The sequence below is a fragment of the Amia ocellicauda genome, chromosome 15 (genome assembly GCF_036373705.1).
Source record: "Amia ocellicauda isolate fAmiCal2 chromosome 15, fAmiCal2.hap1, whole genome shotgun sequence".
Taxonomy (NCBI): domain Eukaryota; kingdom Metazoa; phylum Chordata; class Actinopteri; order Amiiformes; family Amiidae; genus Amia; species Amia ocellicauda.
The window spans coordinates 14,201,924-14,213,716 of record NC_089864.1 but is presented as its reverse complement, the minus strand read 5'-3'; the positions used below and the strand labels follow the sequence as shown (position 1 = coordinate 14,213,716).

Here is an 11,793-nt window from a genome sequence, read left to right as displayed (position 1 = left end):
TTGTGGCCAACGGTAATTACAGTACATGGTAATTCCATTTTAATAACCATTGGTAATTGATGCCAAAATCATAGTTAGGCTTCTCTGGACTCCTCATTTAGAGCTCGTGGCAAATGAGGCTTACTGTCTATCTGCGGGTATTGGGGGCATCCAGACACACGAACAAAAGTACAAAACATTGACTATGGTATTTAGCACTGGCTTTGCACCTAAAGTACAATTTGAAACTGAGTTTTGTACAAACCAATTTACAAAATCATCAGTTTAATATATCTATAAGTAAAATCATTAGTACAAGTATCCTACAAGATGAGAGTTTAAAATGGGCAGTAGTGTGGTGTAGTGGTCAGGGATCTGGACCTGGACTCTGCTGTGAAAGGTTGTGGGTTCAATCCCCAGGTGGGTGATACTGCTGTTGTATCCTTGAGCAAGGTACTTACCTAAATTGCCCCAGTAAATGCCCAGCTGTATAAATGGATACAAATGTAAAACTAATATGCTATGTTGTAACAATTAGCAGATAAGAGTGTCTGCTAAGAAATTGAGTAAAATAAAACTGACTAATGAAACACTAAGACTGAAGATGCCACCTAGGGGGAATTGTGGTCTGAAGGCAGTAATCCAGCCAGCTGAAGGACACATTATTAATTTATTTGCGGAGGACACCCTTCCAGCACTACTTACACTACTTAAAACAAATCAATTAAAACGTATATTTAAGCATCAGAAATGTACCATAGCCATCATACATCACATTTTCTTATTACACCAATAGAAATTAACACATTTTCCAGCAGTGCTTAACAATTTTGGCAGAGGTCTGTATAAATGAATTCATGTAACACTGATTTTTTTCCACCAATATATGTTTTACAATTTTACATTCTCCACATAGTGGCTCACATATTTTGTTAAAAAAAACATACACTTCACTGTTGCACAGTGTTAAGGAGTTTGCAGTTTTGCAACATTCTCAAGTAAATTACATACATAGCAAACGGTTTTACCATATTGAAATTAATTTTCAAAAGCAAATGTATATAATTTGTAAAAGGTGTGATCAAAGTGTAAATAAAATATTTGCAACTCATTAAAGCATCTACTTATAGAACAGTATTATTAAATAATTAAAATTTGGTTTTGTAAAAAAAATATTTGTTTATATACATGCTATATGCTTTTTAAAGAAAAAAGTGCAGTTAGCCTAATTGCAATTGCACAGCATTGCACAAAACAAGCAATATATTTATTAATTCTGTCATGTTCAGCTCACACAAAAATGCTCACAAGGACAGTATGGAACATATTTGGTTTTCTTAATGTACTTAATGTAGCTTTTTGTTTCACGCTATATGTATGTACAGTCCAGTGAAAAATGCAACCCAGTGAAATATCAAGCCATCCTAACATTCAAGCTCATAGAAAAGAACACCAAAACAAATAGTAATAATTTAATGAGTAACTAACCTCATTTCATGCCTCTCTACTGTATGATATAATATCAGTTTCAGATAATCGCCCAACAAAGGATTTAGCGGAGGATAGCTGATTAGATCAACACATTTTTTTACTGAATCATAGACCCTCCAATGAAGACGATGCATTTTGTTTGCACAAGAGTGTGAGTGCTCCCATTCACTGTTCATATTTTCCCATTAGCCATTTACGATTAATTCACCCTCCATCGTCTTCAACCACTTCTATTGAAACATAAAAAGTAGCGTCATCTTTTCAAGGTTAAATGGTCTTCGAGACGCAAAGCATTAAATCTCACAAACAGTACAAGCTCCACAGAAATGAGCATGACTCGTTCAGTGCCAATGAATACAGTACCTCAGTTGAGCTCCTTCATTGACAGAAGTTCCCCTGTGTTGAGCAAGCCTTTATTGTACAGCTCTATTCGGTTTCTAATCTTCTCCTTAGCAGCATTGTCCAAAATATCAGGGTTTCTGGAACATCCAGCTGCATCATCTGAAGCAGTTTAAAGACAACAGGGAATAACTGATTATACTGTAATATAGCACACTGCAGCAACATATCTATTTTAACAGGTCAACATAATGACAGTATACACTACTGGTCAAAAGTTTTAGAACACCCCCATTCTTCCAGTTTTTATTGAAATTGAAGCAGTTAAAGTCCAGTGAATAACCTGAAACTGCCAGAGGTTAAAATAAAAAGTTTAGGTTACCAAAAACTGAAAAATAATGTACATTTCAGAGTTATATACTGTGTTACATGCACCTCCGGCGCCTAGAAGTTACACTGTATTCCTACAATGCGCACATTGTTTCAAAGCTTATTCTCTTGGCTACCAGCGCATTTCATTCTCAAACACATCCGATTTACAGTTTCCATGTCGCCTGCTGTCTTTCAGAGCCCGGGGGTAAAGGGGGGGAGGGGTCTCATTCTGACGGTCCCAGATCACTCAGTTTCGATCTGGTTTCTTTGCAAATAGGCTTGTTTTATTCAGAACAACCTAACGATTTCAGAATGTGGGGGGGAAGGGGGGGAGTTAACTTTTTTTTTTTCCACATCAGAGAAATCTAAGAGTCTCAGCTTTCATGGGATACCAAACACTTGGCAAACAACACAACAGTAAAAAGAGTACACATGGGATGAAAGAGAAGCACACGGATTTGCTGCCTTTTAAGGCTACCAGAGGGGTTTGTCAGCTTAAGGGGTTAAATTTTGTTAAACAAAACGACTCCATGATTTTAGCTCCAATTGTTTATTTGCACTATGCATTAATTTCAGAGTACATTGAGACAGTAAACTGCATACATTTCAATACAAACTGGAAAAATGTAGGTGTTCTAAAATTTTTGACCGGTAGTGTACATATGATAATAAAGTAATGCCTGCCTTTCTGGGGGTGGGGCTGGGCAGATATGAATCCATTGGCCCTGCATTCGTCACATTCCTGTCCATTCTCTTCCGCCGTGCAGCTACACTCCACTGGCCAGCTGCAGTACAGATCCACAGATTCCCTCAGGCCGTTGCAGGGCTCGGTGTCCCCAGCAGCTCTGTCCCCAGGTGAGACACCTCCCGCAGCACTGCTCAGAGACTCCTCCAGCCTGGCCCTGCCTCCTGTGAAGGTGACTTCAGACTGGCTGCACTCACACGGGCCTCCCTTTGCCTGGGCTGCCCTGAGCTCACGAAGGTCTGCTCTGTCCGGCTCTGGATCACAGAAGAATCCCTGCATTTCGTCATTCTCCACCGGCAGGCTGGGGCCCAGTCCTCTGTCAGGGCCTACCTTGTCTTTCAGGGTGTGAGGCTGGTCTTCAGTGTCACAGGGTATTGCTTTCAACTCATTCAGCATCTCAAGCACCTGGATTAAGTAGAAGAGGGTCACCTCAGAATCTCATGTTTCATTACTGCTGTCTATATATTCAAACAATCACAGATAGCATTTCATACTGACGAATAGATGTGTACTTCATTATTATATTCATACTTCAGTAGCTGTGTATGTCGGGGGCCACACTTACTGTGCTCATGGCCGGCCTGTTCTTGGGGCGACTTGCTGTGCAATCCAGGGCCAAGCGGAACAGCCTGAAGGACACAGTGGAAGGCCAGGGTCCTGCTCGTGTGTCTAGAAATTGGAGGCAAGAGTCCACGCCAGCACCTTCTTCCACTTGTTGGTGCAGAAAGTCTTTCTAAATATAAATAAATATGCATTGTGTTCAGAATATAACTGTATTTTCAGTTCCTGCCATGATAGCATGTGGATCAAACCAGATTCTCTGTTTAATGTGTGTATTTTATAGCCATATTCAACATGTGGGCGTCTTTATGATTTTACAGACCGTTCTGTTCCCGATGTCCACTTTAGGGAACATTGTACAAAAACAGACAACCAGAGTGGAAGACAGAACAGGCAGGCAAGAAATATTGTTTTTTGAAATGTTTCTTGAAGCAGCACAGTGAATATTCTTGCACATCGAATCAGACAACTTATTTTCTAACTCTGGGGTTTATTGTGTAAAGGTCTTACCAGCTTTGTGTGTTTAGGGCCATCCTGTACAGGTGGGCGTCCTGTTAAAATCTCCATTATGACCTAAACCAAACAGAAAAATGTAGGTGTATCATTTCCAGAGATGTTTTTTTATATAGCTGAAATTATTCACTTCTAATATCTGTAGAATACTAAACATGGCAATCTGCAATTATAACATAACGGTACCAAAAATAGGAAGTGTTGGATACACTTCAAAACACTGGATATTTTACAAGTAATACATATTTGCAATAAAAAAATTTGGAACTTACAATGAACTAAACTTCGCATGCGATTTTGAAATCTTCTCACAATTCCTAACACTCACTAGATACTCACGAACATAAACAACAGACTAAGGTGAACCAAGTTCATACGGAGACAGAGACTCACAACCCCAAGACTGTACACATCCAGTTTGACTGAAAGCTTGCCATCTCGGATGTACTCCTCAGGCAGGTATCCCAGGTGGCTCCGTGAGCCGGCGTCTAGGCTGATGGTGTAGCTCTGATTGACAGAATGGGGCCTCAGGCAGGCCATCCCAAAATCACACAGCTTGGGCTCAAAGTGCTCGTCAAGCAGAATATTCGTGCTGTGGAAAAGCACATGCACATCAGCTGTCAGCTTGCATTTGGGTAAGGTTCAAATGTCAAGGATTTACAATGTAAGTGTATGGTCTTTACAAACAACAGTTAACATTTTAATAATGAATACCAATTTACCCAATGCATTTGTAGACAGTCTCTATCTGCATCAAGCATTTTAATGTTTCTTTGCCCTAAGAAAATAGCCTTTAAAATAGGTTTGTGACTTAAGACCTACTAAGTTTCAAGTACAGGATTAAAATAAATACTACCCGTAAACTCTGGTAAAAAAAAGTTGTGGTCCGACACCTGGCAGATGAAATTCAATGTAGACAAGTGCAAGGTATTACATGTAGGTAACAAACATGTCCACTATAATTACACTATGGGAGGAATAGAACTAGATGAAGTAACATGAGAAAGACCTAGGAGTCTATGTGGACTCCTCACTTTCTCCATCCAAACAATGTGGGGAAGAAATAAAAAAGCCAAACAGGATGTTAGGGTATATTGTCAAAAGTGTAGAATTGAGAAAAAGGGCAGTGATGTTCAGACTGTACAATGCACTAGTTAGACCTCATCTGGATACTGTGTGCAGAGAAGAAGAATGAAATGTAAAAAGGGTGCTGTGGGACTCGTTCCACCAGGGGGATGTGTACTAGCAGGGCTGATAGCTAAATGAGGTCAAAAAGCTGAATTACCTTGTGATGTTGCCACATATGACACAGCAGGGCTGGGCTGTGTGCAAGTGGTTAACTGCCGTGGCCGTCCCCCTTGCAATACTGAGCCGCAGCTGCCAGGGAAGTAACAGAAGCGCATCCTGCGAAAATATCAAAGACAAGTATTGAAATCAGACATATATTATAGGCAATGGTCCTCTATCTGAAAGGCTTTCCAAAGTTACAATATAACACTAGAATAGGGACATTTCCATATTTGCCCATGAGACATCCATATTATAAATTCGTTTTTTTCTTGCTGATAAACAAAAAAACATTAAAAGGGATTGTGTGTCTGTGTGTTTTGTAAAGCTGTGAGTTTATTTTAAGGCCTTTAGATACTTACTATTTCTATGAAGAAGTATGTAATGCCTTTACAATATACAACACCTTAGTGCACTTTATTTTCCAAGGTTGTCAACTTTAATTTCACTTTTGCTTGTCAGGCTCACCTGACAGTGGAGTCTAGAGAACAGTGATCCATTGGACATGTAAGGATAAACCACACAGTACACTCCATCCTCTGAGTTGTAACCACACAGCTCAAGAATATTTGGATGACGATAACTAAGAAACAGAGAAGAGAAAAGTGAGGGACTTACAGTTACAGCGATGCAGACAAATACCAGACAAATACAATGCGTTTAATCTGCAAATGCACTGCAAAAAACTTCAGAAGAGTTACAAAGCTACAACACAAAAAGGACAATTGCAATCATTATTCATTCTTTTAAGATGATGCCTGTAATATTGTAAACATGTGACACAAGAGAAAACAATGTGCATACTTTCAAGATAACAAAAAAATGTCAATTAAGATGAGATGCTAAGAGACACAATTTAAGTAAAGGCATGTTATAAAGGATGAAGATAAAAATATATATTTGTATCTGCATCCAAGAAAACAAAGTTGATCCATAGTCTTACAGTAGAAGAACTTCTATGTCTGACATGAAGAGCTTCCACAGTTTTTTCCATTCTGCTTGCCTCCCCTGGGAAATAATTAAAACAATACTATGAATATTTAATTGATGATGTCTGAGCAGTCTCCCCAGAATAGTGACTTCACAGCATAGCAGCTCAGATATCAGAGCTGGGAACACATCTCTTGGCATTGTTTTTGTTTTAATTTAAAAAATATGTCCCCAGAGATTAGCTTGCAATTTAAGATAACTAGTAAACCAAACTCAGATTCCTGATTGCTAGACTGATTCTACAAAGTAAAAAGAATATGTTCATTTCAATAGAACACTATTACTGTACAAATAATAAAGGCAACCCTAACAACTTCTAATTCCATGGTATTTCAACCCACTCTGTATGATAGAGTACAGCACAAACCATAAACCACATACTAGCTTTGGTAAGAGAAACACACAGTTGAAGTGGTAAGTGTCATTAAGAGGAACTCTTAAATGAAACACATGATCCATATATACCCGTTTAAATAACTTCACTGCAAACGTCTGATTTCCAATGACTGCTTTATACACCTCTGAAAATGAGCCCTCTCCAATTTTAAAGTCTGGGTGGAAGTTCCTGGTTCCATTGACGATGTCTGAATACTGCAGTACCGGTGTCTGCTTTAAACCTAGGGGTTAAAAAATAAATATTATTTGGTTTGCATACAATATAGATTCACTGTCAGTCTTGCCAGTCTAGTATCCAATAGAAAACAGGTAGAAACACTTACAATAATTACAAAAAATAAACTGCTGTATGTGTAGTGTGATCAACACTGTACCTTCATTTGGCCGGTGAACTGAATAACAATGGTGGTGTTCAGACACCTCCAATACATCAGCATTATTCACGGTCTGTGGAGAAAATATTTCAAAAGAAAAGAAAAATGTTGATGAACAAGACACACTCAAATTCTAAGGAGAAATAGGATTATAACAAAAACATTTCACTGTCCAACAAAGAAGTGAAGGACACTAGTGCCAAATTATGGTCTGTATTTTTAACTGTAAAATATCGGTAATTAAAATCCACAGCAGCATGAGTCTTGTTACCAGGATGTTATTGTTACAGTTGCTCCCAGAGGTTGAAAGCAGCTGGGGTGTGGTGTGGTTATCAGACTGTACAAATATTTGGTGTTTTTAAAGAAATGAGAAAAAGCTTTCATTTGCCACAACAAAAACATTAGCACTTCTGTTTTCTTAGTGAAACCAAAAACTAAGGTTGATGAATAATTGTAATTTGAACATGTTCCTGTTCTGCAACTGCTTTGTACAACTTCGTACAACTCCAATAAAATAACAGAAAAAAATACAACTAAAATCCCCTAGTCAATGTATTCGATTTTTGGATATTTCTGCATTGCAGTCAGTCTTTTGCTAACGTATGTACAATATTTTCAGTTCCTCTTTTGTGCCAAATGAAAAGAGCATGGCAGAAGGGCATGGTTTGCAGTGTACTGTTCACAAAGAAAAGCAACTTACAGTACTACAGATAGCTACCACTATATTCTACTGCCCTGCTGTCACTAGCATCTCCTGGTCTCCTAGCATCCACTTACATGCAGATGATTTAAGATTTGTAGTTATGTACAGCTTATCTACTGTCTTCTGAACTGACTTTGTATGGTGGAAAAACATAATAATAATAATAATAATAATAATAATAATAATAATAATATATGGATATGGTTATATTGCAATATTAGTATATCCACACTTTGTTTAAAGTACACTTGAGTTACAGTTTTACCTTGAGATTGGATTCCCTCTCTGAAGTGTGTTCTTTGAGCTTAGACAGGAAGACGTTCTCTGGAGAAGGTGCTGATTTGAATCCTATAATTATGACAAAACATTGTAAATATACACATTTAAAATACACTGCCAACATTTCGATAAATAGGAGCTCCCGGGGAGTTGGGGGTTTGAGCATAAGCGGAACTGAAATTCTCAGTTTATCACACATAAGCATTTTGTCTCTGAAACAACTGTCTCTTGACTGATAGTTTGCTTTGGATAAAAACACCTTCCAAATAACAAATTCACTATCAGGTTCGCTTCCCTTAATACGAAACCACTTCTGCACAGAATACTCATATAAAGCCACCGCTACTAATCTTCACATCACATTTTACAATGTAAAAAAGGGCAAGGCTATTGCTGCAGGAGCATAGATCACCCTTCCCCACATTGCGTGCGAGGGGACTTTCTTGCTGGTGGCAGTGGTCCAGCCCTGACAACGTTGCGTCCTCAGGGGATTGCAAGATTCCCCAGTAACTAATTACTTGCATTTCCTGCTATTAAAGAGTTTTTTTAATTAACATTAAGTTTGAACATAGGTTCATAGGTTCAAGTTCATGTCAAATCCTGTGCAAACAGAAATAATGATATTACAAAATACTGGAAAACACACTATTTACTGATATCTCAAAGATACACAGTGCATGGTACCATAGATATCAGTAATCAGCGACATTATTCAGATACAAAAATGTTTAATCTGTGTTTCATCAGTATGTAATGGCCAAAACACACAAAACATAAAGACTTTGAAAGAAAGTGCTCTCGTTTTCACTTCCCTCATATGAACAAAACAGGTCGCATGGGAAACAATATAACAGATCCACATTTTGAGATTAAATCTAGTCCAGTCAACTGTAGTCACCAATTCGAACACAGTGCACATGAATACTATGCTGTTTGCCGAACGCAATGAGAGGTCTATAAAATACCTATTTACCATCTGTTACCAACCAATAACATGCAGTATGTATGTTTCTTGGCTCAAATAAATTATAAAGGGCATGTTAATTCCTTGCTTCAAAAGATTATGAATCTTAGTCTAATAGCAACTTAAACTGTAATGGGATTTGACATTCCAACTCAAAGGTAAGTATAGGCTCGGCTAAATCTTTGTACAGTGAGAATAAAATGGCCATAAACATCCTCAAAAACCCCTTTCAAAATGACAATATATAGCTTCTGAGTCCAATTTTTAGGAGATAATCATATCTAATTACTACATATGTGTGTGCTCAAATAATGATATTGCATTCTCAAACCACTGGATTTCAATAAAAAGGAAGTATTGCTACAGACAAGAGGATGCAATGCTGAGACTCCTATTTTTTTCCTTAAAAAAAAAAGATGCATCTTGAAATACATAATTGTTCATGGAACGATGGATGTGAAGAATGGAAAAATTACAACACAAATATAGACAAGGAATAAAAACATACTTTGGGGAAATCACCAGAAGAGATCAAAGACAACTGCCACTGAGGAACATTGTGTTCCATGTCTGTTTCCGAAGCCCCTCTTGTACTCTGTGTCACACTAAGCATTGCAAAATATCTCTGGTTTCTACAGCAATGTTTGGCCAACTGAAAATCCCTGGTGTGTGTGTGACGCACATTTAACCACAGAAGTCAGCTGTCAACTTGTTGTTACCAGTTGCAGGTAGTATAAAGAAGGCAAGAAAACCACAACAACTATTGATAGAAAAAGTTAAAAAAATAAGCACTTTATGGTCTTACATTATGTATTTTGTATTGCTTTGTATGCATTGTAACTACAACACCTGAATGTCAGTGCATGGTATGTTTTAGTTATTTTTGAGCTTCAGAATGTGATTGTTTTCAGAAACTGTGCTTTTATAATAACACCCGACACCCGATGAAACAAGACTGGGGGGCGATTTGTCCGAGAACCCAAGCGACACCTAAAAACCTCCTCAACCAACAGTCAATGTGCTGCAGTGCAGAGCACACTGAACACGAATCAGCACAGTTCCACTCCCTCACCCCACACAGGTAGGCCAGTTCTGACAGGACTGTTGTGTTACATGGGCATAAAACTTCAAGCATGACAGCCTGGTTAAAACAACAGAAACAGCAAACATCTGTGCAGTTACATAGAGGGGTATATATATATACCATGGTGCCAAGCTTCACTGCTGTTAGATATGCAAAGTGCAAAAACTTCGGAGGGGGGACACCAACAAAAAGTCAGATGAAGCTGGGCTGCTTTAGACGTGAGCAACAATCAATGAGTGCACATACCTTGGGGCATGAATAACTGCATTGCTCTCTGGTGACCCATGTCCTGCAGGACCTCCAGCAGATCCCCCACCGTCTTGTTCTTCTGAGCCCAGCTCCACAGCAGCTCCCGGGTGGGGCTCTTCCCCAGCGCCCCCACTCTCTCCATGCAGCGCACCTCCAGCCAGTCCGGCAGTATGCGCTCCGCTGGCGGCCAAACAAGAGCCACTCGAGTCAGAGTCTCTGCACACACGTTACGGGCGTGACGTCCCAGCTAACAATACTAAGCTGCTACAATGTTGCGCGCTTTGTTACAAGTAGAAGTGTGTTAGCTAGTACCGCTATTAATAGTAAATCATCCTCGTTTAATCGTGCCTTTTCCTGCCAAAGTACTCGACTCGACCGACTGGTTCTGCTGGGTACTTACCGAGCCCCCTCCAGCCCACGTCCCCGTCCCCACAGTCGATAAGTTTACAGAGCCTCTCCATGACGGCGGGAGGAGCGTCGAAGAGCGGCGTCGAGGAGCTCAGACAGGCGGCTCTGGCGGCCATTGTGTCTGGTTACTAACTAACTAACTAACTAACTAACTAACACATCCTGTTGCGTCCCGGCCGGTGTGTGTCGGGGCTGTTTGACGGCGATGTTGAAATGCCCCAGCTGCTGCAGCCTCGGGTGGGGTGAGGATGCACGCAATATTACGACACACCATTACTCATCAGGTACTTTTTGTGTTTGCTTCATTTTTTTTTTCTTCTTCAGGTTTTTTGTTGTTTTTGTGTGCATTAAAACAAGTGATATCTTTATGTCCATGTTCCTGCCGCTATATTGGGACACTGCGTATTGTTGATGTAATTGCTTAAGATCAAATACAGTTGTTTCATCATTTTGGCGAAGTGGAAAACAGGGAAAAAATGGAAACTCCATCCTGTGTGATAAAAATGAAACGTGTCAGCTCTGTTTCTGGCTCATATGTTTGACTCTGTGGTGGGAAACGGAAAGCTTAGCGTCGGTCTTTATGACATTTACTGACATTTCATTCGCGGTCTGTAGTCAAGATGCAATTAATGCTTGTACACAGTTCCTGGGTGGCAGGATTAACCTGTCACCCTAAAACAGAAAAGCAGTGTCAACACTATAAATCACCTTGCAGAGGAGTCAGCTGCTCTGGAGAAGTGGTTTCTATTCATCGTCAGGTGCAGGCTGGCCTCTGCAAGACCATCACTCTGTACATTGCAGACCTGGTGTATTTATCCCCAAGCATGTCCAAGCATCTCCAGTAAATCAGTCCATGGTCCAGACATTCATCAAAGCACATAAATACAGGGATGACACTGGCGCTATCTATTGCCAACATGTGCTGCTGAATTTCCATTGCTTTTACTTTTTCCCATTAAAAAAACCTAAAACCTAAATTTCACTGAACGGAACATTTGTCATCTTTGAATGTGTGTGTGTGTGGTGGGTGTTATTCAGTATTTTTACTTATTTTTCCTC

The 11,793-nt window shown here is 39.5% G+C and overlaps 1 protein-coding gene across 2 annotated transcripts; it reads right to left on the bottom strand.

Annotated features, from left to right (window-relative positions):
- Positions 1 to 630: 630 nt before the first annotated feature.
- On the bottom strand, positions 631 to 10,957 carry irak3 (interleukin-1 receptor-associated kinase 3). Of its 2 annotated transcripts, XM_066723783.1 has the most exons (14): positions 10,727 to 10,957; positions 10,324 to 10,506; positions 8,016 to 8,098; positions 7,048 to 7,120; positions 6,743 to 6,894; positions 6,231 to 6,295; positions 5,756 to 5,870; positions 5,286 to 5,404; positions 4,394 to 4,592; positions 3,998 to 4,060; positions 3,492 to 3,659; positions 2,866 to 3,331; positions 1,834 to 1,971; positions 631 to 1,700 (listed from the first exon to the last, which is right to left on the bottom strand). In XM_066723783.1, exons 1-13 carry the CDS (start codon positions 10,848 to 10,850, stop codon positions 1,835 to 1,837), a joined length of 1,947 nt encoding a protein of 648 aa, XP_066579880.1. In that variant the 5' UTR covers positions 10,851 to 10,957; the 3' UTR covers positions 631 to 1,700; position 1,834. The 2 variants fall into 2 exon arrangements, with proteins under 2 accessions (XP_066579880.1, XP_066579881.1); XM_066723784.1 differs by having other exon boundaries at positions 631 to 1,971; positions 6,797 to 6,894.
- Positions 10,958 to 11,793: the final 836 nt, after the last annotated feature.

Coding starts and splice junctions, on each gene's coding strand:
- irak3 (XM_066723783.1), bottom strand. CDS start 10,850: ATGGCCGCCAGAGCCGCCTGTCTGAGCTCCTCGACGCCGCTCTTCGAC. Junction 3,332..3,491: donor ACAGGCCGGCCATGAGCACA/GTAAGTGTGGCC, acceptor TACTTAATCCAG/GTGCTTGAGATGCTGAATGA. Junction 1,972..2,865: donor CCAGCCCCACCCCCAGAAAG/GCAGGCATTACT, acceptor AAACTGCTTCAG/ATGATGCAGCTGGATGTTCC.